The sequence below is a fragment of the Ctenopharyngodon idella genome, chromosome 1 (assembly GCF_019924925.1).
Source record: "Ctenopharyngodon idella isolate HZGC_01 chromosome 1, HZGC01, whole genome shotgun sequence".
NCBI lineage: Eukaryota > Metazoa > Chordata > Actinopteri > Cypriniformes > Xenocyprididae > Ctenopharyngodon > Ctenopharyngodon idella.
This window is the reverse complement of record NC_067220.1, coordinates 31,683,755-31,711,752: the sequence shown is the minus strand read 5'-3', so window position 1 is coordinate 31,711,752 and position 27,998 is coordinate 31,683,755. Positions and strand designations below refer to the sequence as shown.

Sequence of the window (27,998 nt, the reverse complement as noted above, 5' to 3'; positions counted from 1 at the left end):
ATCTTAAGATTTCCTGTACACTTGATCTTTTTAATAGCAATTATCAAATCATAGTCACAGAAAAGAAGGTAATTGCCAGTTCTTATATGTCTCGCCTTGCGCTTTTATGATATCATCAGTCAAAATAAATAGATGAGACACTTGGAACATGCAGAATTTGAAAAGGTCCTGGCTTAATCTGATGCCTGACTAAACTCCAGGATAAATATATAACATTTACCTGTCCTCTGTTGCGTATGAACAGTGATCATATGAATATGTTATGTACACCCATTTGAGCTTATATTTAGACGTAAATTCTAGAACAAAACTATATACAAATAAATACATTTCACAGTGCATTTCACATTTGATGAAAATAGTCTCTGTATCTGTTTTTTCTAACATAAAACCAAAAACATTCATAAAATAATTCTATTTTATATGCTCGGCTATGTGCGACAAGTTTCCATTGCAACTGATGATTTTAGCAATACATATGACACTTTTGTCTTTTATTTCCTAACTTCAGAAATACACTTCAAATGTATAGCTATGTGTCAGCAGAAATGTTTTATATCCTCACTCCATATGTGCACTTTCTCAGACTTATTGCCTAAGTTCATCTAAACATATTTTGAATGTAACTGCAAGACTTAATGTGTATTAACGCTTCGTAAATAATGTCATAGAACATAAATATTACACCTCTGGCCCCAGACCTGCTCTGTAAAACCATTCATAATAGTTACTGAATGAATTGAAGAAACATTAAATAGTCATTGTTACAATATAAGGTTATAACTCTTAATTATCTTATTTGGTTCTACTAAAATAAGGTGTATATTCAATAGTCAGTAAAGATATTCAGTCCATATATAACAGACAACAGACATGACAAACGGTTTCAGTGTCAAAGCAGAAAAACTAATTTTTCATGAAATCAAATGTGCAAACAAACAAACAAAAACGTATAGATGAATACCCTGTACTCAAGTCTTGAAATAAAAGTTAGATCTAAAAAACATTCAGACTGCTTAATGCAAATGCGTATACTTCATAATATCACTGACAGTACCAACTAAACAGTAACTAGAATTACAATCTTTGGGCTATAGACCGCAACCCTAAGACCTTGTCATAACACCTAAACCCGAATACCTGAACCCGCTTGTGTTTTAGGATGAGGAAGAAAGGCATTAAATATCCTGCTTCATATGTAACATTCATTACTGTATCCAGCATAACTCTCTTTATACAACAGTTAGTTCTGGTCCACTAATTTGATTGGCCGGCATTCCAAGATTTTCATCTCACTTTGATTGCCTATGTTAGTAGTGTCTGTGCATTTCTTATCGACATGAAAAACTTGGTGCTTTGCCTTTTTTTTGGAACAAAACTGAGCAAATTCTGTCTGAACAACTTGCGTTACTTGATATTAACTTCAGCTTATGGAACTGTTGTATAAAACAAATATCACACATGCATTTGTGCTGTTGGTCTTACTTGTGGCCCTGTGTTTCACTACAGCAGCATTTTCACTGTGATTCTTTGCATATAAACTGCAATCCTGAATGTAATAAGCACAGCATGGAATGGCAAAACTTCAAAAAATGTAGATTTGAACAATTGGACATTCTGCTGTTTTATGACATATACTTTCTGAGAAAAAACGGGAATGTTGTCCCCTTTCCAAACGCTGTCATTCCAGAGCCAGACCAGCCAGAATACTGCTCACATTTGTTGTATTTGTACTCAGAAGGGGTTGAGGCGTATACCCGTCCCTAATGGAGAGAAAGGGTTCACTTTTGCCCACATCAGGGCATCATTTAGTGAAATGGCTGATTTGCCATCTTCCAGGAAGAATGCTGGACCCTGTCAGACAAAAAAGGGCAGATGTAACTGCTTTATTTGCAGTGGAACAGTTGTGCAGTGGTATGTTCAAAAACATTTAAGGTACTGCAGTCTCCAAATTGTAATGTTGACATGCATTCTCTGTAAAGCTGCTTTGAAACGATATGTATTGTGAAAAGCGCTATACAAATAAATGTGAATTGAATTGAATTGAATAATGCTATAAATGCAAGTCTACCCACAAGAAACCCACCTGTATCCTGAGGCCAGTGAAGCAGGAAATCTGGACGTCAGAGTGGCTAGGCAAGTTAGAGCCAGTGACATAGTCAGGACCCTCTAGGCCCTTGATGGGCTCGTCTCTCATCCGACTCAACAGCTGACTGTATTCTGTTTTCTGGGCCTCAGATGGTGGCGCGTATGAGCTGTCGTCTGCCACTCTGTGTATACATAGAGAGAGCGTGCACAATAGATTATTTTTCAAGTATTTTTCAGTCAACTGTCAGCAGAAATGTTAGATATTTTGTAAAACCTAGTGGACTTTCTTGTTGTCTTCTGCCTACAGTACATAACAGCTTCCTACTAAAGCCTAAACTTTAGCTGTGTCTCATTTTGAAGGGTGCAACCTCCAGAGGTCTCATTGCAGTAAAGTAACCATTTTAAAATTGACTGTTATTCCTTGTTAAAAATTAAAAATTACTGGTCAAATAAAAAGAAACATATACACAAACCTCTTCCGGAAGCTCAAACATGCTGCGTAACTAATGAGGTTGTGTTACGCAGCATGTTTGAGCTTCCGGAAGAGGTTTGTGTATATGTTTCTTTTTGTTTCTTTTATGTTTCTTTGTTCTTGTGCGTTATTCAGGTTCGGTTGAGCTTCTGCTTATGTTCGCTGATCAATGTTTACATGTGAGTAAATTAAATCTTTTCATCATAAAAAGAGATCGAGTCTCTTCAGAAAATTTGGACTAAACCGCTCGATTCATATGGATTAGGGTTAGGGTTAGGGTTAATCTCTTTATGATCTTTTTGAAGCGTCAAAGAGTTCGTTGCAAAGGCAGTCAATGGAGAGACAGACATCTCTCAGATTTCATCAAAAAGATCTTCATTTGTGTTCCGAAGATGAACGAAAGTCTTACGAGTTTGGAATGACATGAGGGTGAGTAATTAATGACAATTTTGGGGTGAACTAACCCTTTAAGTTAGCACCCTAACTGCAGTGCATTTTGGGATTGCCTTGTACATGAGGGATAAATACAATGCTGGCATGGGAATTGTTCAAAATAAGGTATCTTATAATTTTTCTGCATACTGTTTGGAATAGCCTATTAAAGCAATAAGCCCCAAGAAGCCATGGTTTACAGTGAATTTATAACAGCTAAGGGGTGTTGTAGCTGTAAACCACGGCTTCACGGGGCTTATTGCTTTTATAAAACAGTTACCACACAATAAAAATATTAAAGCCAAAAAATATGTATCAATGCAACTTTCATGAAGTAAAATCATTAAAAAGCTTCCTTCCGCTGGAAAAAACTGTCCCTGACCGTGAAAAGCAACAGAAGTTACATTATAACGCCATTAGATGGCGGTAAAGATTGTCTTTATGAGCGAGTCACTCAGTCGCAAAGACTTTTATATTGAAACTTGTTATGAACACGGAACAAAACGCAAATGACAAATGCTTTGACTAGCGCTGTCAGTGTCAACAGGGCACGGGAAAACCCATTAAATGTTAAAAGGACAAGATCGCAGCGGATATTCAAACAGATTTTTATTATGAACATAGGACTGACCTGAAGGAAAATGCTAAATCTGAATGCAGGTAATACACTCGGTCACTCAATATCTCTCAATACTCTTCTGCATAATGCAGTGAGCTTCTGTCACGATCACTGTCTGTTCCTGTCAGTTCCTGGACTCCACTTCCCATAATCCTCCCTTCCAATCACATGCACCAATCACCAATTGCCACACACACCTGCAGATCATTACCTGGACTATTTAAGACACACACACACACACACCCTTTGCGAAGTCTTGATTTGCCCCGGTGATCAACTCTGAGCGTTTTCTTGTGGACTGTTTACCCTGTTACCGTTGGATTGTTTATTCGTTGTGATTCTCTGCTGCCTGCCCTGAACCTTGCCTGTGTACTGGACTGTGATTGTTTGCTGCCTGCCCTGATCTCCGCCTGTGACCCGATACAGTTTGTCTGCTGCCTGCCTCGACCATTGCCTGTCCCGTTTATGTCTTTGCCTTTGCCCCTGTCTGCCTTGGTGACTATTCTCAATAAAGCTGCAAATGGATCCCCGCTCTGCCGTCCCATCATTACAGAAGACTTCGCCAACACAAGATCCAGCAGCTACCGTGAGTGTTCCTGTCTCAGCTAACATGAGTCCATCCGTCCAGTTAATGTGTCTCCGTCAAGGAGACAGAACGGTAGAGGACTATGTCAAGGACTTTATTGAACTGGCACACTTAACCACCTTTGACACTGTATGCCTCATGATATTCTTTCGCGGGGGACTGTCTGATCCGCTCCGTTCCATCATGCCATTGCATGACCCTGATGGGACGCTAGAACAATATATAGATCTGGCATTACAGATGAGTGGCTCTAGCTTTACCGTGGGTGTCGCGGAGGAACGCGACACCTCATCCCCTCATGTAATGGCTGCCTCTACAGAGAGCATTCATAAAATGGCAGCCACAACATCATCACATCATGTCTCCGCTGATCTTCCAGAGCCAAGTCAAATCTCCGTTGACCGTCTAGAATCACGTCACGTCTCTGGATCTGTCCGGAAGCGGAGAGGGTTGCGTTCCAGTGTGGCTGATCCACCACTGACTTCAGCACGAGCGGCTGGCATTCCTAAACCTCCGCCGGCCGCCTCGCACTCAAGCCCGCCGGTTGCAACGCACTCAAAGCCGCCGGTTGCAACGCACTCAGGCTCGCCGGTTGCTACGCACTCAGGCTCGCCGGTTGCTACGCACTCAAGCTCGCCGGTTGCTACGCACTCAAGCTCGCCGGTTGCTACGCACTCAAACGTGCCGGTTGCTACGCCCTCAAGCTCGCCGGTTGCGACGCACTCAAGCTCACCGGTTGCGACGCACTCAACCTCTCGGGATGCTATGGACAAGATGGCTGCTTTGCCAGTGCCCACGGGCAAGATGGCCGCCCCGCCAGTGTCTGGGAACATAGGGGTCGTCCCAGCCAGTGAGTCCGCTCCACCCCGTGAGCCCGCTGCAGCGCCCACCGAGGAGGTAGGCACAGAGCCACCGCCTCAACCATTCAAACGGAGGAGGAGGAGGAAGAAGGCTTCCTCCAGCCCTCAAGGCCCGGAGGCCTTCCCAGAGCCCGCTGTAGGCCCGGAGGCCGTCCCAGAGCAGCCCGCTGCCGTCCCAGAGCAGCCCGCTGCCGTTCCAGAGCAGTCCGCTGCCGTCCCAGAGCAATCCGCTCTTCCTGATACAGCCACGGAGGCCGGCACCGAGCTCCTCGCCCTGCCGGCGCCACCCGAGCTCCTCGCCCTGCCGGCGCCACCCGAGCTCCTCGCCCTGCCGGCGCCACCCGAACTCCTCGCCCTGCCGGCGCCACCCGAGCTCCTTACCCACGAAACCGCCACGGCCTCCGTTGAATTCCCCAAGAACTTTTTGGGGGGGGGCCATATACCTGAGGGTGGGGAGCTTGTGGGTGGGGACCCTGCACGGCCGCGATCATCAGCGGCCTCCGAATTGCTTGAGCTTGTGGGTGGGGACCTTACACGCCCACGGTCTTCAACCGCCTGTGAACTGCTGTGGCCGGCTACGGACCCTAACCTGCCGTGGGCGCCTAAGCCACCTGACCCGCCGTGGTTGCCCGAGCCACCTGACCCGCCGTGGGTGCCCGAGCCACCTGACCCGCCGTGGTTGCCCGAGCCACCTGACCCGCCGTGGTTGCCCGAGCCACCTGACCCGCCGTGGGTGCCCGTGGCACCTGACCCGCCGTGGCTGCCCGTGGCACCTGACCCGCCGTGGCTGCCCGTGGCACCTGACCCGCCGTGGCTGCCCGTGGCACCTGACCCGCCGTGGCTGCCCGTGGCACCTGACCCGCCGTGGCTGCCCGTGGCACCTGACCCGCCGTGGCTGCCCGTGGCACCTGACCCGCCGTGGCTGCCCGTGGCACCTGACCCGCCGTGGCTGCCCGTGGCACCTGACCCGCCGTGGCTGCCCGTGGCACCTGACCCGCCGTGGCTGCCCGAGTTCCTGGACCTGCATTGGAGACCCCGTTCCCGTCTGCCAACAGGTCTCCAATGTACCCACCCCCCCTCCCTATCTGTGCCATTTACGCCGCGAGGACGCGCCTTCCGGAAGGGGGGCGTTATGTCACGATCACTGTCTGTTCCTGTCAGTTCCTGGACTCCACTTCCCATAATCCTCCCTTCCAATCACATGCACCAATCACCAATTGCCACACACACCTGCAGATCATTACCTGGACTATTTAAGACACACACACACACACACCCTTTGCGAAGTCTTGATTTGCCCCGGTGATCAACTCTGAGCGTTTTCTTGTGGACTGTTTACCCTGTTACCGTTGGATTGTTTATTCGTTGTGATTCTCTGCTGCCTGCCCTGAACCTTGCCTGTGTACTGGACTGTGATTGTTTGCTGCCTGCCCTGATCTCCGCCTGTGACCCGATACAGTTTGTCTGCTGCCTGCCTCGACCATTGCCTGTCCCGTTTATGTCTTTGCCTTTGCCCCTGTCTGCCTTGGTGACTATTCTCAATAAAGCTGCAAATGGATCCCCGCTCTGCCGTCCCATCATTACAGCTTCAGTGAACAAAATCAATAGAGAACAAACATTTGTTTACGTTGCTAAGAGTGGTTGCGCAGAAACATACACACTCAGTGGCGCATCGATACTTATGTAATGCGGTCAGCTGTATGTTTTCAGGAATTTTACCATGGCTTCGAACACAGCTCAACCAATCAGAATCAAGGGCCGGAGCTATCCATTTTATAAGGTACTTTAAATACTGAATAATTAGGTTTTAAAACAGAGCTGTTGTTTGTTATGAATTAAAGTAATGTATTGTGGTACAGACTTGAGGGATTGTGTGCAGGCTCTCCAGGCCTCCAACTCTACAGACAACTGCTCTATCTGCAGTGGTACAGCCACCTCTCTTCTCTTCAGCAGCTGACTGATGGAGGGAAATAGAGAGAGAGAGAGAGACATTAATTGTGATCACCAATAACTGAGTTACTTGATATAAATCACACAGTTAACATACCTTGTGTATTCATACAGTGCTGGCACTATACTTGAATACTGCCTCCCAATGGATAATAGTGCACCAATATAACCACAGAGAATAAGCAATTCATTGCGGTCTCTAGCCAAAGACAGAGAGAGAGAAAGATAATGAGATGACCATATAATGCAAGCCACAATAAATTACATCACTGACAGGTGTTTTTGAGGGAAGGTCATTGACTTACTCACTACACTTTGGGAGAATAAGACGGTCTGTTCTGATGTAGCTCAGCAGGTCTAGGATGTGGTACACAGAGTCCACCGCCCAGTCAGGAGAGCTCAGCTGCTCTATGAGGGGAGAGAGAGAGTCAGTAATAAATTGTTGGTCAAATGAAGACCTTTAAAGGGCTCCTATTATGCTTTTTTACATTTTTAACTTTCTTTAGTGTGTAATGTTGCTGTTTGAGCATTAAAAAGGTCTGCAAAGTTACAATGCACAAAGTCCACTCCAAAGGGAGTTATTAGTAAGCATTGTTTCTGAACTCCCTGATATGGCTCAATTGTAGTCTTGAGCTTTCTTCCAGGAACGTACACGTCACAATTTCCCTCAATCACAACACACTGGTCCAGCCGACCAATCAGAGCACATTGCACTTTTCAAAAAAGGATCAGTGTTTCAATCACAAAAAGACATCAATAAAACAGCTTGTAAACAATGTCACGTAACGCGTTACATTTACTTCAGGAAAGATATTCAGTGTTCATAAACTCGTTAGTTAGCAAGAGAAAATAACTCTAGAGAGGAACATTTTGATACGTATTTGCACTACATACTCTATTATATATTTTTTACTTGTTAGTGATGTCTCATTTATTGATGTCTCTTGAAAACAAGTTATGACAGCCACCATTTAAATGCTTATATTTCAGCAGCAGAATGGAGTAGAAATATAATTATATAATTGAAATGTTGATGGGGAGCAAGTCACTAAACATCGGAGACTTATCTCTAGCCGTGGAGTTTGTTTTATGCCTACCTGGTTCATCTACATCAGTGGAGCATGTGTTCACATTAATGAATGCATGCATCATGGACAGTTGAAAAATCTCAACTCAGTGTAACAGCAATGAAGGCAATGCTGTTCGTTTTTGTAAGACTACATCAGTTTCTTATATACAGTAGTGGCCAAAAGTGATGTCTAGAGAGGATATTTCTCAGTATTTGCTTTTAATGACTCTAACAAGATCAAAATATATTGGGAAGAAGAAAACACACGGTACTCAATAAGTTTTGCACAGGTGGCATGCATAATTGCTTTTGGTATGACACATTGTCATGTTTCATTGAGTTATTACAAATGAAACAACTAAGCGTATACATTAGATTTACACTCCAAGCACAACTATATTCTTACAAAATCCTCTAGCTAACGTTATTGTCATGTAAAGATATGTGTGCGCCGTGGGGGTGAGGGTGCCTGTTCGTCCCATATTATTCCACTCTGAGAAATCTTGTCACCCTCATATACAGTCACTACTATACATTAAAACAAATTGTATACACTCACTGAAATGGAATTAACTTTACAGAAGAAAACACTAATTACTTTAATGACGACTTGATACATAACACACATTTACAACAAAATATAATCAAAAATTCAGCTAAAGCAAAAGTTAATTCTAAAAAGCAAATATTTATCATACTTTGACAAAAACACAAATTTTTCAAGTGCATCATTAGTGATAGTCAACTTTTTCTACATTCAATTGTTCAATCAATCTTTAAACGTTTGCCTGACAAAATGGAAGAATGCAATAGGCCTGTGCTATATATGCACTGTCTGCAGAATGTTGGAAATGGCACTGCTTCGAGAGACAAACTGAGTCTTTCAGAGACTCACCTTTGACATATGTGATCCCGATGGGAAGAGCCTTTTCTGGTTCTGGGCTCAGGAGGTAATACTTTACTGCTTGGAAGATTTCTCCCTCAGCATGTGCATTCTCAGCAAGCTCTTTACATTCTTCTAAAGACGGTAGACCACACTGAAAAAAAAAAAAAAAAGATAAATTATTATACTTAGAAAAAAAAAAAAACATTTCTGCCTGCAGAAAAATACCATATTCACATTAACTAATACACACTATATGTTGTTGTTGTTTGGTTCTTTACACTCAATATCTGAGCTATTTTTTATTTGATTGTTGAATGTAATGGCCACAGTTCCTTCTTGAACTAACATCTAAATTGATTTGAGACTAATGTAAAGCATTGAGACATATGAATAAGGTAGTCACCTTTTCGTGAAGGTCGTTGATTTCGGCTGAGCTGCCAGGGTAGAAGGCACACAGTTTGGCTAACAAGATCTCATTATCAGGGATCATCTGAAGTAATCTGGCTGCAAGATCCCTAGGGGGTAGAAAATCCAATACAGCGTGAGTAAAGTAATGGGAAAAGTGGACAAATATGCGAAAAGTGAGTTTTTAAATATTTAAGCCACAAAATAATGAGTCAAAAAGTACCATAAAAATATTGTCACAGTAGTCTTCATGACTTGTGCTCTATATTCCAAGTCTTTCTGAATATATATATATATATATATTTTAAAATAAATTAATATTTTTATTCAGCAAGGGTGTTTTAAATGCAAATATCAAAAGGTATCTTAACAGTAAAAACTTTTACATTGTTACAAAGAATATTTTAAATAAATGCTTTTGAACAGCATCAAAGAATTCTGTGTCAAATGTATCTTGGTTTCCACAAAAATATTAAGCAGTGCAACTGTTTTCAACTGTGATAAAAATTAATAGTTACTTGAGCACTAAATCAGCATATTAGAATGATTTCTGAATGATCATGTGACATTGAAGACTCCTGAAAATTCAGCTTTCCAGTTTTGCCATCACAAAAATAAATTTTGCATCCCTTTTGATACTTTTTCACTTTTTTTCACATTTTTTACATGGAAAATCATGAGCAGAATATTCTATAGAAAAATTCACCTTTTGCATTGCATAGAAGAAAAAAAGTCAAACAAATGAAACAAATGAGGGTGAGTAAATTATGAAAAGTTCAATTTCTGTGAGAACTATCCCTTTAAAGTGGTACCTAAGAATACTGTATGTCAATTATCACCTTAGTTATATTAAAATGGGTAGTTAAAGATGACTGAATGGATTACAATTGTCAATAGATGAAATCCCGAGGGGGGCTTGCAGTTATGATATATAGTTTTAAGAAAGAAAAAGGGAGTTAGAGAAAATACCTGTATGCCACAGATGGAAAGCTAGAGAGAAATGGAAATGAAAAATGAAACAGGTGTACAGTAAGGATGACTATCAGGATCATGTCAACACTTCTGTGCATGACTGATGATAAGAGATGGGTTGCATTTAGAGGAAAGTGTGCAAACTGTTTAAGAGGAAATGTGATTCACATATTTGGTCATAATAAACAAAAACATGGTTCCCCTTCTCAGACTTGCCTTTAAGAAAAGAAAAAATACAAAGATGCATTGATCAGTTTTATACTTACCAGGTGGCAGTGGTCATGTATTTCCTGGCCAAGAGCTCCAGAACGTAGTGGGTGGCTTTACTGGCTGATTCTCCCAGGACCGTGCCCACACACACTGCCAGCTCCAGCTCATTGCCTCTGATCAGAGACGCCATAGCCAACTGACACAAAGAGATAAAAAACCCTTATCTAAACACTCATATAACATCATATAACACTGGCCTAACATTTAATGATGGCCATTAAGATTCCTTTCATAAAGACAATATAAACTGAAATTTATATTTTCATTTATACTGTCTTACATTTGCAGCGCCATTTAAATTTTGGGGTCAGTACTTTTTTTTAAATAAATGCCTTTCTTCTGAACTTTCTATTCATCAAAGAATCCTGGAAAAAATCACTGTTTTGCACAAACAATATTGAGCAGCAAATCAGCATATTAGAATGATTTCTTAAGGATCATGTGACTGATGATTGGAGTAATGATGTTGAAAATTCAGCTTTTCCATAACAGAAATAAATTACATTTTAAAATATATTAAAATATTTATTTACATTTATTTTAAATAGTAATATTTCACAATATTACTGACCACAAAAAGCTAGTTTTGAAAATAATGAAAATAATGATTTATCTTATATTGTCCTAGAATAGGCATGTTTTTTTAATTGTCTAAACATTGACATGCTATTTTTAGAGGTTGTCTGATTTTAAATGTTGCTATTGGTGAGCTTACTTCTGTGTTGTCTACAGCTAGATGACAGCAAGCTGCCAACACAGCACGGCCATCTTGGAAATACCACTCTGCCAGCTCTTTACACACTCTGTGCAACATCCTAGACAAAGGAGGGGAGAGTGGGTAAGAAAAAGAGAGGTGAAACATTTGATAGCAGCTTAAACTAAGTATAACTTACCCGCAGTATTTTTCTATGTTGTCATTGTCTGAGTTTGCGGCATTGTTTATTGATGTGATCTGAGGGCCATGGATATTACCCTCACAAGCACCCTGATGAAACAAAGTACATTCTCATTTATAATATAGAGCCATTTATCATGACACTCAACACTGAGGTTCACAGTCTTACAACAACTCTAAATGGGTAAAAAGAAAACAGTGTTCTGTACCTGAGCCACCAGCACAGCTTCTTTCAGCTGACCTCTAGAGGTGAAGAAATTCACCAGCTTTTTCACCTCACCAGTGGCGATGCAGTATGGGATGACATCATCATTGCCTTCTTGCATGAGCTGGTCTGCTCTCCTGCATTAAGCAGTTAATGAATGGTGATTCACTCACAATAACTGATTAAAAAAATCCAGAGGAGTGTATGAGATACCTTTGCATGAGCTTTTTCCAGTATTTCATGGAGACACCAGGGGCCACAGAAAGAGCCTTCTCCCACTAAACACATAAAACAAACAACATAAACATAGAAAATCACCAAAAACTCACATTTCTGAAAAAAAAAAAAAAAAAAAAAAAAAAAAAAATCATTACTTTTATTCAGCAAGGGTGCATTAAATTGATCAAAAAAGTGACAGATATTATAACAGACTTCCATTTCAAATAAATTCTGTTCTTTTGAACTTTCTATTCATCAAAGAATACTGAAAATACTCTATCACTATTTCTTAACTATTAAGCATCACAACTGTTTTTGGTAATAATAATAAATGTTTTTTGAGCACAAAATCAGCATATTAGAATGATTTCTAAAGAATCATGTTACACCGAAGACTGGACTGGCTGTGTTCAAGAACTGTGTTCTTGCAGAATAAAAGTATTAATTTCTTTCACAAGAAAAAAAAATTGCTGCTGAAAATTCAGCTTATTTTAAATATTAATAGTATTTCACAATATCATTGATTTTACTATATTTTTGATCAAATAAATGCAGCCGTTGTGAACATAAGAGACTTGTTTCAAAAACATTAAAAGTTCTTACCACACTTTTGAACATAAGCGTATCAATATGAAATGATTAGAGCTGTCAATTTACCATTACTTTAGTGAGATTCATTATAAAAAAAAACACTGAAATAAAACATTAAACACAACTAATCAATAATCAAACCCCAACCTATCAGCATACTGATATGTGATTAATTAGATTACTTAATCAGCATATAATATAATTGACATATTATTATAAAAAATATCAAAAATATTGACAATCCAAGAAATTATATATATAGACACTACAGTAGACACATATATATATATATATATATATAGCTTTTAGACTTTACCTCTCCCAGTTCCACCATAAGCTCACAGTATCTCTGGATTTGACCCAGTCTGATGTGGATTTCTGCTGCATTCTTGAGCCTTTCCTCTTTACTAGGTGCTCCAATCCCACCCCCAAACTTTGACATCTTTACTATAGTCAGCTCTTGTGCTTCAGACTACAGGGAAGGGACACATAGTAAAATAATTACAAAAAGTAGATAAAAACTACAGTGGAACTATTAAAAACATAATATGCACCATAAGCTTGTAGCACTTATTTGACACTTCATTTAGAATACTACATTACAGTTTATACACTCACAGTTTTGAAGCGGACCAGGTGTTTCATATGCATGATGCCCTGCCCATAGTTCTGAGGAAGAAGACTATCATCCTGCCCGTTGATAACAGCAACCAGATCCCACAGGTTATGACTCCCTCCTGGTGGCTACAAAGAGAGAGCGCATAACCCCTTATTTAGACTTCTCAACACAGAACTCCTGTGAGAGTTCTGTGTTGAGATTTACTCACTGAGAAACACTCAGAGAACCATCTGAGCTTCTTCATGCGCACATCGCTAGAGAGTTTATCCAGCTCCTGTTTGATATCTCTGGAAACTTTTCCACACAGGAGGGGAGGGGCTCCAGGAACCATAGCACGATCTACACTCAAGAAATAAATGTGGTTTAATCTCTTCACAAAACCAATACATGCAGACAGTATATAATATGTGCATGTGTTTTAACCTGTGTTGCCAATGATGTCATCCCAACTGTGGTCAGTAAGGATGTTGACCACTAAGGGAGCAATTAGAGGCGTAAGTGACCAAAGTCTGACCGTAGAATCTCTGGAGCAGGAAGCCATGGTGAATGGACGGCTGGGGTGACATGTCAGACCTGGGGGATTTAATATGGTTGCCAAGACTGCATAAATAATGTATTATTACCTTGGAATGACACAAAATGATGTATGAGTGTCCCTACTACTGTATGTATAAATTCTACTAAAAGACAGTCCTTGGACAAAAATAAGTGTTCCCATTACATATTTAGGTCTCTTAACTATGCAATGTTCTGCTTTTCCTGCCTTCATTTACAAAACTTGAATCAACTGTTTCTAGCAATCACAATGTATAAAATGTATCAATTAAATAAGCTATTCCTTGGAAAAATTAATCCACAGTGCATAAAGGATTACAGCATAATTTTGTCTGCAGCATATACATTTAATACACTACCATAGACATCAGCTCCATGGTCATATACGGTGTCTAGACATGTGCCGTCTCTAGTGTCCCAGACACGGATGGTGTAGTCCCAGCTCCCTGAAGTCAAAAGGTATGGCACCTCTGTGTTCCACATGAGACCCCGAACTGGAGCAGTGTGGCCACTCAGCACGTTAATGCAAGCATCTTGGGTATAATCCCAGATACGGACAGTCCTGGTCAACATACACACAGATACACATCCGTTTATGAAGTTAAAGGTTCAATCAGTTATATTTATGTTGTTTTGGACACTTACACGTACAGACAAATTAATGCACAAATTATTATTAGTGCCATTGTAGAAATGCCCTATTCACTGTCAGCCATGATTTGTGAGTCAAAGTTTCTAAGAACAAGATTATATAAATTGGATGATTTGCTGATCATATGATCTCAATATAAAGGCTCCCTTGAGGTGAGTTTATAGGCTAATTATATGAGTACAAATTATTGCACCTTTAAATTAAATAGTGAGGATTTTTTTTATTATTATTAGTGCTTATGTTTACCAACAATAAGGATAAAAATGTTTTCAATGTTTTTACTTTCCTTCAAAAAAACTGTAAATAAAAGCTGTGATGATTTTGTAATAATTCAACGATTATTTTAGTTTATACTATTTTTATTATAATTAAAATTTTAATTAATTATATTATTTATTTTTAGAGCAAGTTAAATTTGAGAATGAATCATTTTTAATACTATTGAAACCATGTACACTACTGTTTGGGGTTAGTAAGATTTTTTAAATGTTTGAAATGAAAGACAGTTAAAAAAAAAAAGAATAGAAAGTTCAAAAGAAAAGAATAGAAAATTCAAAAGAACATAATTTCATGAATTCATATGAAAACTATATATTTTTTGTAATAATGTGAAAAAAACAAAAAAAAACATCTTATTGGCCCCAAACAAAACAGTAGTGTATATTAGGAGTGTAAATGGAGATTTTAATTGAATGATTACCCATCATCTGAGCCACTGCACAGTATGCCCTCTCTGAGAGGTGACCAGCGCACATGGAATACTTTGGCCGTGTGACCTGTAAAGACTTTTAGTGGCTGGTCAGAACTGGTGGCCAGGTAATAGACTCGAACATTCTTGTCTTCACAGCCTGTGGCAATCATATCTCTGAATGAGTGAGAGAGATAGAGAGAGAGAGAGAGAGAGAGAGAGAGAGAGAGAGGGAGACACACACAATGTATTATAATTGTGGTGACAAGAGAAAATAATACTGGTAAAAAGATTCTGTCGTCTGTTGGTGTATCTTGATTACACTGATCACATACTTGTTATTTTGACTCCAGTCACAGCCAAACACTGCTGCTGGATGTTTGTATTTGTGCAACACTTTGCCGTCAATGGTTCGAATTATGCTGAAATCACAAAAATTTACAAAAATTTAAGAATGTCATGTCTATGAGGATAATATGGCTTCATTATATGGATGGACTAAGTCTTGTGGGAATGTTAGCCAAAATCGAAATGGACTTACCAAAATCCATCTCCACTGCATGTGGCTATTCTTTTGGAATCCTTATGACTCCAAGCAACACAAAAAATACCATTCTTCCCATGCTGCAACACAATTCCAGTAAAAAAAAAAGACTCACAATGATTACGATTGTGCAATCAAAACTAAAATAACAATGGCAATTTAAATTTTATAAATTAGAGTTATTAATTCTAAATAATTAGTATACTTGTAAATTCTGTTCAATGCTTGCCTCATTAAATCTTGTGATCATTTTCCCCTTTTTAACATCCCAAATGAAGGCGCCATTTCTTGACGTAGCACCTGCTATGCAGTTCAAGTCTCCTTTAGGTTATGGTAAAAAAGAGAAATGAAGAAAAGAGTTTCACAAATAGCCACAAAAACAAAACCTGTCTGAAACTGCAGTGGTAATATGGACTGTACTAATATTGTGTATCGTTCTTACCAGGGGCCCAGGACAGAGAGTAAACCACTCCCTCATTGCCTGGAGATGTGTACACAGCAGTTAAGGTGTTTATATCCCAGACTTTTATCGTCCCATCAAATGAAGCTGTAGCTAGAATGTTTGGGTCATCTGGCTTGAATTTGCAGTCAAAGATAGTTTCAACATGACCCTGTGACAAAAAGAATGTCACAAAGTCATGCATGTTTGTATTATAATAATATAATCATTATGATGGCAAAACGAAACTCTTAAAAATGATCTACGTTAATTGAAATGAAGCCGAAATAAAATATAAGGTTACACTTTATTTCGATAGCCCACTTTAGACATTCTACTTACTATAACTAACTTTGCAACTACATGTCAACTAACTCTCAGAGTATCAGTAGACTGTTAGGTTGGGGTTGTGGCCTTATGTCTCACACGGGACGAAGATGATTAAGCAAGTAAGTAAGTTATGTTAGGGTTAGGGTTAGGAGAATAAGTTGACATGCACTTGCAAAGTTACTAATAGTCAGTGTTAAGCCCAGGGTACTCTAAGCCGATGGTCGGCCATCGGGCAATTTCATCTCATTTGAACAGTGGATTATTTTAATAATAACCAAGGGTTGACAATGCCAGTGACAGCTTAGCAGACATACTTGAAAAGGCTACACAAATCCTTCAATTATGAGCAAGACTGGTGTAAACAATGGTAAAAGCAAGCACTGCTTGCTTTGTATACCCACATAGTTCCCTATCAGTCAGTCACGTTCAACGTTATGTCAGAACTGACTAACGCAATGGGATCTCGCCTGAGAGCCCCATCAACTTTGAGTGGTAACAAAACAAGTCAATGCACATTGGTGAGTAAGATTTGCATGGCAAGCCACTCCCTGTACATTCGCGTATATAAGGCAGCATGCAACACTCACTCATTCAAGCTTTTGCTTCAGAGCCAAACGGTTATCATCACTCTGCTCTATCAATCACTGTCCGTGTGAGCTGAAAAGAGGGAACCAGTTCTGTATTGGTGTGACGGCATTTCAGCGTTGGTCGCGTTCTAAGAGAGTATTGCACAGCTAAGTGCAGTGACTGCACCCCTGGACACTTCAACATTAAAAGAGCAGTATTTCCCTAAAAGAGACGCTGTGTCTTTTTCAAGATGTCATTCCACTCGTGTGTTTCTGGATGCGAAGCACTGCAGAGGACCACTTCGGTAAATACTCAGGGTGATCCAAGGGTTATAGTGGGAGCTCTCCCACCAGACCAGTCCCAGTGGGCCTCCCATTCCTCCACTGCATATGATATCACTTCAGCACTGGCTACATGGCTGAGACCCAAGATGGGCATGGCACCGTGGCACACATCGGGTGATAATCACACCGTTCTTTCAGCCTGTGGTCAGACCTTGCCTTTCTATGGCCCGGGGTGCCCCTACAACAAGTGTCAAGGCATGTTGTTGTCACAACAAATGCCTCCAGAATGGGCTGGGGTGCTGTATGCAATAGACACACAGCCTCTGGCTCCTAGACAGGACCTTGACAGCAGTGGCATATCAATTGCCTCGAGTCGCTAGCAGTACCGCTGGCCCTGCACCAATTCCGACCATTGCTGCAGGTCTTGATGGTTGCGTCTTACTGGCTCACCCAGACCTGGCTCTCAGATCTGATACTCCTCGCGACAGCCCCTTCCTGGTGGATTCCCCTGAGGAAGGATCTACTTTCTCAGGGACAGGCACCCAATGGCAGCCTCGTCCAGACCTCTGGAACCTCCATGTGTGGTCTCTGGCAGGACGTCAAGGACTTAAATGGCCTAACACCGGCGGTGGTAGACACTATCACTTAAGCTAGAGCCCCCTCTACTAGGCACACTTATGCTTTGAAGTGGAATGTGTTCACTTAGTGGTGTTCTTCCCACCGAAAAGGCCCCTGTAAATGCATTATCAGCGCTGTGCTTTCTTTCCTGCAAGAAGGGTAGGAGCAAAGGCTGTCTCCCTCCACCCTAAAAGTTATGGATACACCCTAAAAGTTATGGATGTATCACGATGCAGTACCCTCATCCCCTCTTGGGACCTCTCTGTGGTTTTAACAGTCCTACAGAAAGTGCACTTTGCACTTTGCATGCCAGCAGAGGGCACTCTTACACTGACACTACACACATCATGGACTCAGTTTCCCACAATGCTTTGTCTATCATCTGTGTAATCATGTGCAGCTGTTTCCCATTACCTCGTTATCCCTGTGTCTCTCTCCCTATATAACCCTGCTCTGTTGTTTGTCACAAAGTCTTGTCTCGTGGTTCACAGCATTATTGAGCGTTTTCCCTGTTTCTGTGTTCCTGGTCTTTAATATCTGCCCATATCCTGGTTTTCCTTTTCCCGTTTTGCCCACTGATCTTGTTTGTTTGTTTGGACTGATTTATTGTGCTCTGACCTTCCGCCTGTTTAATGGACTATGACTTTGGATTGTGGTCTCAATAAACTGCGTTTGGATCTTCAGTTGTTGTGCTCAGTGCTGTCCACAACCAAATCATAACAGCTGCAATAGCTGGGTGAGAATGAAATACAGTAAAACAAATGTGGTAATGTATGTGGCTAAAAGGTTGGGCAGACACAGGATGCTTAATCAGTGGTGAAAGGAAGTAGTTCTGCATATGTCCTGAGATAACCATAATGTATTAAAGCTATAAACAAAATAATGTAGTTCAGACTGTTGAACTATTGAAAATGAATGCAGGTCCACTTCAGAAAATTAGACACCCGAGGTCTGCATATTTTGCTTTGTGTTGTGGGCGCATTGTCACCTCAGGTGTGCATTAATTTATGATAATTCAGTGGCCTGTTGTCAATTATTCCTTACTTAACCATGGGGTGAAAAGGTTATGTTTCATTTTTTGTCATTAACAACAATCAAGGGAACTACAAGAGCTGTTTATCTAAGAAAACAACATGAACTCTTGTTGAATTGATCAGCAATAGGACAGAAGGGCACAAGCAAAAACAGGATGACTAATATTAATGCATAATTTTGAGCCATTGGTGCATCCATTGAATGCATCCACTGTTTATTAATAATATAACCTAAAACTAACTTTAAAAAAATCCCTGTGTAGATATTAAATATAAAAAGTGTAATAATCATTTCAGTGTTTTTTAAATGTATGTTAGACCACAGGTAACAACATGCCAGTTTTCCTACCAGATCCCGCAGGAAGTCCCACTTTTTGGCACCCATGTCATACAGCCCGACACCCCCATCCATGAAACAGCAGACAGCATGGCCGGGTGGGAGAGAGAAGGCCTGGTTCTGTGAAAGAGTAGGTGGAGGCACAGCCTCGCTAGTGGAGGAGGTGTAGTGATTCTTGGAAGGGGAATTTGAGCTAAACGCTAAGAGAGAGATAACACCAAAATCAAGTCATTGTGATGGAGTACACAAACCCAGACACATATACATAAGTGCTAAATGGTAAACACGAAAACACATACATTTCTTTGCTGGCGGAGAATTTAAAACATGAAGTGCATGGAAGCCGGTTTTCTTCAGTTTGAAGTTATCCAGAGGTGTCGCTCTCGATACGTTCCATATTCTTAGCACGCCAACTTGAGAATCTTGAGAATTCAATATAATAGTATAAACATTTTTTAGTTATGCGAATATGCACAAATATGACTGAGCATTCCATTTCAGTCTACACCCCAGCTGTTTTAGGTTAAAATGTAAATGTAATTAATCATTAAATGATAGTTCTAAAATCAGATCAAAGCTGGCCTGTTAAGCTAAAAACTACCATTTCCCACTGGCACTTCTGTGTGTGTTTATCTTACCCCCTGTGATAAACATGCCAGGGGCGCTGGGCACCCATGCCAGACACTGCACGGAAGCAGCAGCACTAGGGAAACTAAAGGTAGTAATGCAGGATAAAGACTCAGAGTCCAGCAGTCGGATGCCATTGTGCATGTTGGCCACCAGTAGGTAGTCTGTGCTGAGAGGGTCCCACTCTAGAGCTGTGACGGGGTCCTCTTCATCTGTGCCTTCTAACGACTCGGGCCGCAGTACGTGCTTCTGATTCTTTGAGCCTAGAATTATATCATTAAAATAAATGCAGGCTATTTTGCAGGTTAGTGGGATAGTTCAAAGAAAATCTTGTCATAATTTTCTCACCTTCAAGTTGTTCCAAACCTGTATGAATTTCTTTCTTCTGCTGAACACAAAAGAAGATATTTTGAAGAATGTGGGTAATGAAACAGTTGATGGGCCCCATTTACTTCCATAGTATTTTTTTTTCCAACCAACTATTTGGTTACCCACATTCTTCAAAATATCTTCTGTGTTCAGCAGAAGAAAGAAATGCATAAAGGTCTGGAACGAGATGTTCTTAATATGTACCAACATAAGCAGTTACGGCACCTGGCTGAAAGATGGACAGACTGCCATCAGTGTGTCCAAACACCACTTTTCCCTTCTTCAACGGATGCCAGCGAAACAGGCAGATATCCGAGAGGAAACTGTGAGCCTCCTTGTGCACAGTGACTCCTGAGTCAGGCCCAGAGATGGTCCATATGTACAGAGGACCCCGGTGGGATACGAACGCAACGCTGTCACCTGCATTCCAGCACCAGCTTAGAGAAGCTGGAATACCTGAGAAATATCCATTTATACAAGTTCAAGACCTCACATAAAACAGTCATAAACAAAAACAGTTATTAAAATTGCTTAGGATTGAGTTAAAATTATTCAAAAAGGTTCAAACATGTATTTTGAGTGGTGTCTTGAAGGACACATGCTGTCAGGTGGAATATGCATCCTGAGGTGGTGTGTATTTCTTTGGACACTATAGTAGGTGTGTGGGTAGTGGTACCTTTGGTGTTATCTAGCCGTGCAATGGCCTTCTGCTCGGCCACGTTCCAAATGATGAGCAGGTTATCAGCACTCGCACTAGCAAACACTTCAGGGTTGTGTGGACACCACGATATAGCTGTGATTGTCTTCTTGTGTTCAGACATGATTGCTCGCAGCTTAAACTCATTGTATCTGTGATCAAGCTGAAAAGAAACACTTCAATCAATCACACTCAAAAAAAAAAGTCACATTAGACTACATTTGTAGGTTGTAAAAGCGTTAGTTTATCCAAAAATTAGGATTTTTTAATTAAACTCTCTATTGAAAGTTCATTCAACCAAAACTTTGACAATTCAGAGGGTTCATAAAGACATTCTAAAAATAATCCAAATGAATTAAGCAATTTAATGAAGAAAAACAATTGCTTTATACACTGAACAGATATAATTTAGGCTTTTATTCACATATAAACATTGATCAATGTGCATACATAGAACACATTTAATATGGTAAACAGAAACATGACCATACTTGCATGATGTGCGAGAACAAACCTCAATGGTTCTCGCACATTAAACAAGCATGTTTGAGCTTCGTTTACCATATTTGTTGTGCTCTATGTATATGCACTAATCAATGTTTATTACTCTTATTGAAATTCCCAGGTTGCATTAAAAATATCTTTGTGTTTCGAAGATGAACGAAAGTTTTATGAGTTTCAAACGACATGAGGGTGAGTAAATTATGAAATGTAAAAAAAAATTAACTATCCTTTTAAGTTAATTTTGTCAATGAAAAAATAAAGAGCAATTTACTTCATCAACAGTCTATAGTTTACAACAATTCATATTCAAACTGTCTGCACGTACTTGGTACACATATATGGCAAGCGTGGCACAATACGCAAACCTATCCCCACTGGCAGCACACACGTCTTTATTCCAAGGCTGACATCCAGCGGCCAGCAGGCCAACCTGCTTCACCTGAGACATCTTTACCTGGACAAAGAGACGTTGTTGAGGTGGTGAAAAAAATAAAAATAATTGAAAGCATGTTATTGATTTTTTTGTGAATGATTTATCCATGCAAATATTTTATCTTCAAGTGACCTACTTCTGTTACATTGCAACTTTAACATACATATAATTAGCATTAATCTGACTATAATATATAACTAGCATCTTACAATAAGCTAAATTTTATGAGTAAAGACTGAAAATAATAATAAAAAAAATAAAAAAAACAGATTGTAACTATGTTAAATCTTCAGATCGAATAATACCAGACCTCAATGTTCTCTCTCACTCTGTCATATATAAGCACTATTTGGGCCCATTCATGTGAAGTAAAAAAACTTTCAAATGCATGTCTCAAGACACCTGCATTCTGTTTCATTCCATGTGCACTGCGTCTAGCTGTTTTTGAACGCAAGAACGTGTCCTGTGTGAGCGACTCCTCAGGGTGACACTAGCAAGAAACAACCCTCTGTGTCATCTCCCTCTCTCTTCTTTACATTTGAAGGGATAAGGCTACACCAGATGGCTAAAAGACTGTCACGCAGCTCCTACCTTTGGTTCATTGTGATATTTGCTGAACCAGCACAGGCTTTCCATGTCTTTTATCCTCTCGCCTTCACAGACGCAAAGCCAAACAGGGCTCCGCGTTAGCGACTACAAGAAAAAGAGCCGTTTCAATAGTCTGTGTGCGACTGTTGCCCAATGTGCGAGTGTATGTATGTGAAAAAAATGGGGGTAGAAAAGAGAACATGCTCATTGACTGGTGCAGGCTGCTCGTGTGGGAGAGGTGGCTGGAGACAAGAATGATGGAACAGCTCCCGCCGGTAGCCAGGCAACAGCAAGATCCCTTCATTTAAACTCCCTCACTTACTCCCCTCCCTGACATACGTACAACCACACACCTCATCTCACCCCTGCACAGCCTCCTTGAAGGTGTTTATGCTGCTCCCTTTGCCTCATGATTAACACGATCTTCTGAATTGTCCAGCATGTACACATACACACAACACGTCACATGCACAAACTCTCACAGCCTACATTGCATATACAGCAGGGAAGGGCTGCACAATCTAATTGTGATTTTACTGATAAAAATTTAAATTTAAAATGTGATTTATAAAACAGGTTTGCTGTGCTTGTTTGTAGGGCTACACAATTTGGCCATAATGTTGTAATTATATATCAAGATGTCAATCAATCAATCAATCAATACTAAATAAAAATATTAAAATGACTAAATAAAAACAAAAGAAATATTGTAATTGTAATATTTTACTGTATAAAAGTACAATACTAATAGTTATGGCTGTCGTAATTTCTTTATTTTCATGTTTTAAACCATCAAACTTTTATTTTGTTGGAAAACCGCAGGAAGCCCTTAAAGCTTCTCTTTTATTGATAAGCTCCTAAACTTTGGAATAGGCTTCGTGTGGCTAAGACATGCTCTCTCTGTTTAAATCTAGATAAAAGACACATCTTTTTAGCCAAGCATTCGCATATTGCTTCTCATAAACTTGTACTACAATGTACTACAATTATATCTCATGAAATATACCAAATCCATGTGATTATTTTTTGCTAAACAGCAGCTATGCTAATTCTTCTCTTGCTTCCCTGCCATGTTTCCAGGCAATGAAGACAAAGATTTCAGATGACAGCAACTTTGGATCAACACACAAAACTTATATTATCCTAATATTGTAAATTTATCCTTAGGCTATATCCTTATTACCCTTATATTAATTATATAAGGGTTTTATAATTATAATAATTACCATTATAATAATTATTATGATTTAGAATTGCTAACATGTTCATTGTGTTAGCTTAACTGAATACATGAAGTTAACTAATCACATGTACTATGTTATAGCTGTATATTACTGCAATACGGACATACTTTGATACTCTAATCTGATAACCGAGTACTTCCCAAATTGGAACATTGAAAGAAGCATTTTTTGTAAAGCTGCTTTGAAACAATATGTATTGTGAAAAGCGCTATTTAAATAAACTTGAATAAGCTCTTCTTATTACAAGTATGTGAAGATGGCTGGTGCATGTTCCCAAACGCACGTTAAAGCAACCCAAACTCAGAGCAGATGCAGAGATGGAGTTTGTGTGGAGTAGCATTTACTGTGAACCAAGCCGCCCTGATACTGCAAACACCTGAGGACAGTGCCATGCTTCACACTGAACACACAGCGCATATATTTATAAATTCAATCGCAGTCTTTGCAATTTAATAATGCCGCTAAGCCATATCCCAATTTGGGTTGTATTTCGATTAAGTGTGCAGCCCTAAAGCACAGCATTTTTTCCACAACGATATGAAAAAATAAGCCCCATTGCAAATGCAAAATAAAAAATTGAAAATGTCAAAATGGCCCCTCCTAATTGGCTTGTTTAGACAGGCAAACATAATGAGGTGTCTGAGAGACAGGGGATCAAATAGTGGGTGATCTTTGAGAAATGTGTTTGTGTGCTCGTCTATGACTCCGACCTTAGGCCTCCAAATGCCACCAAGATCGTGATCAGCAGAAGTTTGGCTCTGTTAGTGATGTCACCCCCACAACACCTCCTACCCCTTCGGCTGGGCTGCGGGGGAGAGCGTGAGTGAAATGTAGACAGAGCAAAACACACGCAGAGGGAGAGCGAGAGATGGGCCACTCATGAAACCGTTTCCTAGGCGATGAAGACTTTAACTCCAAGAGGCGGTTGAGATGAAGTGGCAGGAGCTCTGCTGGAGAGGGCGAGAGTGCCGGCCAGCATCAAACATCCTACACCTGGGTAACACATGCACCGCATCGAAGTACAGCCTACGTTTGCTCCCACACTACCTACATACGCGTGAGTAAATTCTGTGAGTCACGCATGGCCCGTTCATCTACGCTGAAAAAAACATTTAGAAAATTTTACAAATACAAAAGAATCTTCTAGATAAAGTTTCAGACATCATGTTGCACAAAAGTAAAGTCCTTGAGAAAATTGCCTCGTGGCTATTTCTTTCCCAGACAATAAATTTCCATACAAATAGCACTGAAATGAGATCTGTAATAACATTTGCATAATTTAGATAGCTCGGCAAGTACCTCTCTTTCATCACGGACATAAGAATACCTACATGCTTATCTTTGTTTACTTCTGCCTAAGCACAAATCCAATGAGATCAGGGCTTGTGCAAGAACTGGAAATAAACACAAAGCCTGTTGCATAAAATAAGCACACATAGTATATATATATATTCTCTGCAGAATTTGCTTTCACTGATATTGACACAACATTGCAGCCAAATGACCACAGAAACCACACTGCATTGCACAGACTGCCGTTAAGTCATTTTCAATGCAAGCCTGACACAGACACTGTCCATTATCCAGTCCTCCATATAAATCTATAAATAGACCAGAATTTCCAGGCTATTATTGTGTAATAATAAAACAAAGCCCACAACATCTACCAAAAACCACGTCTGTAGGTTAGAGATTGTCACTATCAACCCAGCAACAGATCCACTTTTTGAATGAAAGCCCTTTAATTGGCCCAGAGCGGACAGTTGCTATTGTAAGGTTTAACTGACCGAAAAGTATGATAGGATGAAAAAATGTATATACAGGTCCCAAAACATATTTATTATATTGAAAAATTAAATATTTTACTTCTTTTAAATATATTGATGAAGCAGCATAATTGTAAAAAGAACTGTAGAAGAAGACAACAAATCATGTAACTACAAAGGGAGCCAGAGGGGCTAAAGGTCCACAGGGGACTGTTGTGATATGATGTAAACATAGGAGCAATACTGATATGGGAAATTCAAATATATTGATATAACAAGATATTTTAGGTGACTTTTGAGCACAAAATAACCACTTCAGCAAATGTTGGTTTAGGAAGGTGGGAGATGTGATGCTTGTTTAGCACAGCATTCACTTTATCTTGTCTCATTCCAAGCTAAACTATTGTATTAGAACTCATTGAAAATTAACTTTATAGGCTACATCTTGGGGTTCCAACAATATGGGGACTTTTACCTCAAATACTGTCCATGCATGTATTTGGCTGAAATCGATGTGCAATGACAAAGTGGAAATCTCAAGTCTCCAAATATATGTGACAGTTTCAGGAATTCTTATTAGCTACATAAATCCACAATGTTTATTACAAATAATTACCGTATGTTCTAGCTGAAATTACCTCAGCACTAGCCTTTAGACATTGTCTGCAATGCTCTCATAGATCAGACGGGTAACAAACAGGTGTTTAGGAAAGTGGGTTTTTTTTTTTTTTTTTTTTTTGCTATTGAGTGTTTTGGCAGAAAATAACATCAAAAGGGCCTATAGCCCCGCTGTACCCTATCATGAAAAAGAATGAAGAGAATAGCAGCCATGTCTCTCATTGTCTGCAGCACCAAAGCTTTTCATAAAACAGCCCATGCAGCTGAAGCTGACTTGAGTGAACTTTAGAGCAATGAAAAGTTTACATTTAGAAGGTAAATAAATCAAGAGATGCATACTGCCTTAAGAAAGTGATATATTAAATCATGTTTTGTTAAAGCTTAATGTATTAACAATGCAAATGTTATGGATTCCCAGCCTTTTGTCTTACGTATCCTGGCCAATATTACAATTATTCACTTTTTTACTTTTTTATGCAAGTGTGTTGCACCACACAAATACAGACCCTATCATTATTATTATTATTATTATTATTAGTAGTAGTAGTATTTCCCTGGCACTGAAAGTGTTAACATGTTAACTACAAACATATGACATTAATTAAAGTTTTTCTTTTGTGAAAAAATATTTTTATGCACTGACAGCCATTTTTATTTTAAGTCATATTTTCTGTTTTATAGGTTTTACAAAGCAAAAATTCAAACAATGTCATGCTACAGTAAGTACTGGCACGCAATCCCAGTCTCTACATGGGGCCTAAAGAGGATAAAAAAGATTGGGGATTCTGCATATCTAATCTTTTCTTGCTCATGAGGATCTCCACACAGTAGTATGCATACAGAATTGTTTTCTTTATTTGTCAAATACACTACAACCTACACCATCTGCCTCATTTCCCCTTTATAATCAAATACTCATCACCCTAACTATATGCCACATCTTCAATTACTTAATCTGTAAATCTTTCCTCTAAACAGCCCATAGAGGCTAGGCTATAAGATTCCCCAGGGACAGTATAAGCAATCTCCTGAATCTGACTTGACTGCATCAAGCAGTTCTTCTACGATATAACAAAGATGGCACACTTTCCTACCTTAAAACAAACTGATTCCAACTACCAATTCAGCGCACACACAAATAGACATGCTAACTAACATGAATCGTGCATGAGGTCTCGTGACTTGTTCCAAAAGTGGGACAACGTGTCAAGTGGATTTCTATGATGATCTGCATGGCATGTTGAATTGCACCTGTCTCAAGAAGCATTGGATATTAGTCCTGCTTGTCTCTGCGTCTTGGCAAGAGAAGCTGATTATGTATCTAATTTCTCACACTGTCTAATCTGCCCAGCACTGTCTGCTCAAAATCATAATGAAATCTGTGATGAGGCTCTGATATGCATTAGCAGACCACTGTCAGCACTAATAGCCTCTTGTGCATTCTCACAATGACAGTCCACCTGGAGTTCTCCCAAACCACATTAAGAAAAGTTACAGTACAAACAGCACACAATAATCAAAATACTACTGTTTTTTTTTTAGCTTTGTAACTGCAGTTGTTATGAATTAAATAGCTCTCTGTAATATAAAAAGGATCCCTCTCAGAAAGGACGTGAAACACCATTCTAGGTCCTTTACAGTGCTATTGTTTGTTTTGCACCGGAACAATGTACGGACAACGATGATAACAGTCCAGTGTATATAAGCAGGGTTGACAAAGTATTTTCTTTTAAAAAGCAGCACATGTATGCCTCGCTCTATGGAAAATGTAGCGCATATAGGCTACTCGAATATTGCGTTGAAAACAGGAGTGAAACATGTGAGCATGAAGCTCGCTTACCTCTCTCGATGTCAGTGGACAGCGACCTGGTGCTGAGATTAGGTGTATCGCTGACGGAGAAACACTCGGTTCATGTCGTTTGTTAACGCTGCTTCCGAGTCATTGCGACGATTGGGCAATTTTAAA

The 27,998-nt window shown here is 39.9% G+C and overlaps 1 protein-coding gene across 4 annotated transcripts; it reads right to left on the bottom strand.

Moving 5' to 3' along the window:
* Nucleotides 1–3: 3 nt before the first annotated feature.
* Nucleotides 4–27,981, bottom strand: wdr17 (WD repeat domain 17). 4 transcript variants are annotated; one of them, XM_051901930.1, is made up of 30 exons: nucleotides 27,873–27,981; nucleotides 21,709–21,837; nucleotides 20,859–21,042; nucleotides 20,408–20,638; nucleotides 19,825–20,076; nucleotides 19,486–19,608; nucleotides 19,199–19,386; nucleotides 16,020–16,188; nucleotides 15,807–15,898; nucleotides 15,575–15,657; nucleotides 15,369–15,455; nucleotides 15,046–15,210; nucleotides 14,053–14,255; nucleotides 13,562–13,711; nucleotides 13,347–13,477; nucleotides 13,138–13,263; nucleotides 12,836–12,991; nucleotides 11,923–11,987; nucleotides 11,714–11,846; nucleotides 11,503–11,594; nucleotides 11,325–11,424; nucleotides 10,606–10,745; nucleotides 10,337–10,357; nucleotides 9,366–9,477; nucleotides 8,972–9,113; nucleotides 7,313–7,415; nucleotides 7,105–7,206; nucleotides 6,919–7,014; nucleotides 2,087–2,270; nucleotides 4–1,854 (listed from the first exon to the last, which is right to left on the bottom strand). In XM_051901930.1, the coding sequence occupies exons 2-30, from the start codon at nucleotides 21,829–21,831 to the stop codon at nucleotides 1,735–1,737; spliced, it is 3,873 nt and encodes a 1,290-aa protein (XP_051757890.1). In that variant the 5' UTR covers nucleotides 21,832–21,837; nucleotides 27,873–27,981; the 3' UTR covers nucleotides 4–1,734. The 4 variants fall into 4 exon arrangements, with proteins under 4 accessions (XP_051757890.1, XP_051757872.1, XP_051757863.1 ...); XM_051901912.1 differs by lacking the exon at nucleotides 27,873–27,981 and adding an exon at nucleotides 22,408–22,644 and having other exon boundaries at nucleotides 15,807–15,895; XM_051901903.1 differs by lacking the exon at nucleotides 27,873–27,981 and adding an exon at nucleotides 22,408–22,643.
* Between the last annotated feature and the right edge of the window lie 17 nt (nucleotides 27,982–27,998).

Coding starts and splice junctions, on each gene's coding strand:
- wdr17 (XM_051901903.1), bottom strand. CDS start 22,452: ATGGAAAGCCTGTGCTGGTTCAGCAAATATCACAATGAACCAAAG. Junction 10,358..10,605: donor TACATGACCACTGCCACCTG/GTAAGTATAAAA, acceptor ATTTCTCTCTAG/CTTTCCATCTGTGGCATACA. Junction 9,478..10,336: donor TTTCCATCTGTGGCATACAG/GTATTTTCTCTA, acceptor TCTACCCCCTAG/GGATCTTGCAGCCAGATTAC.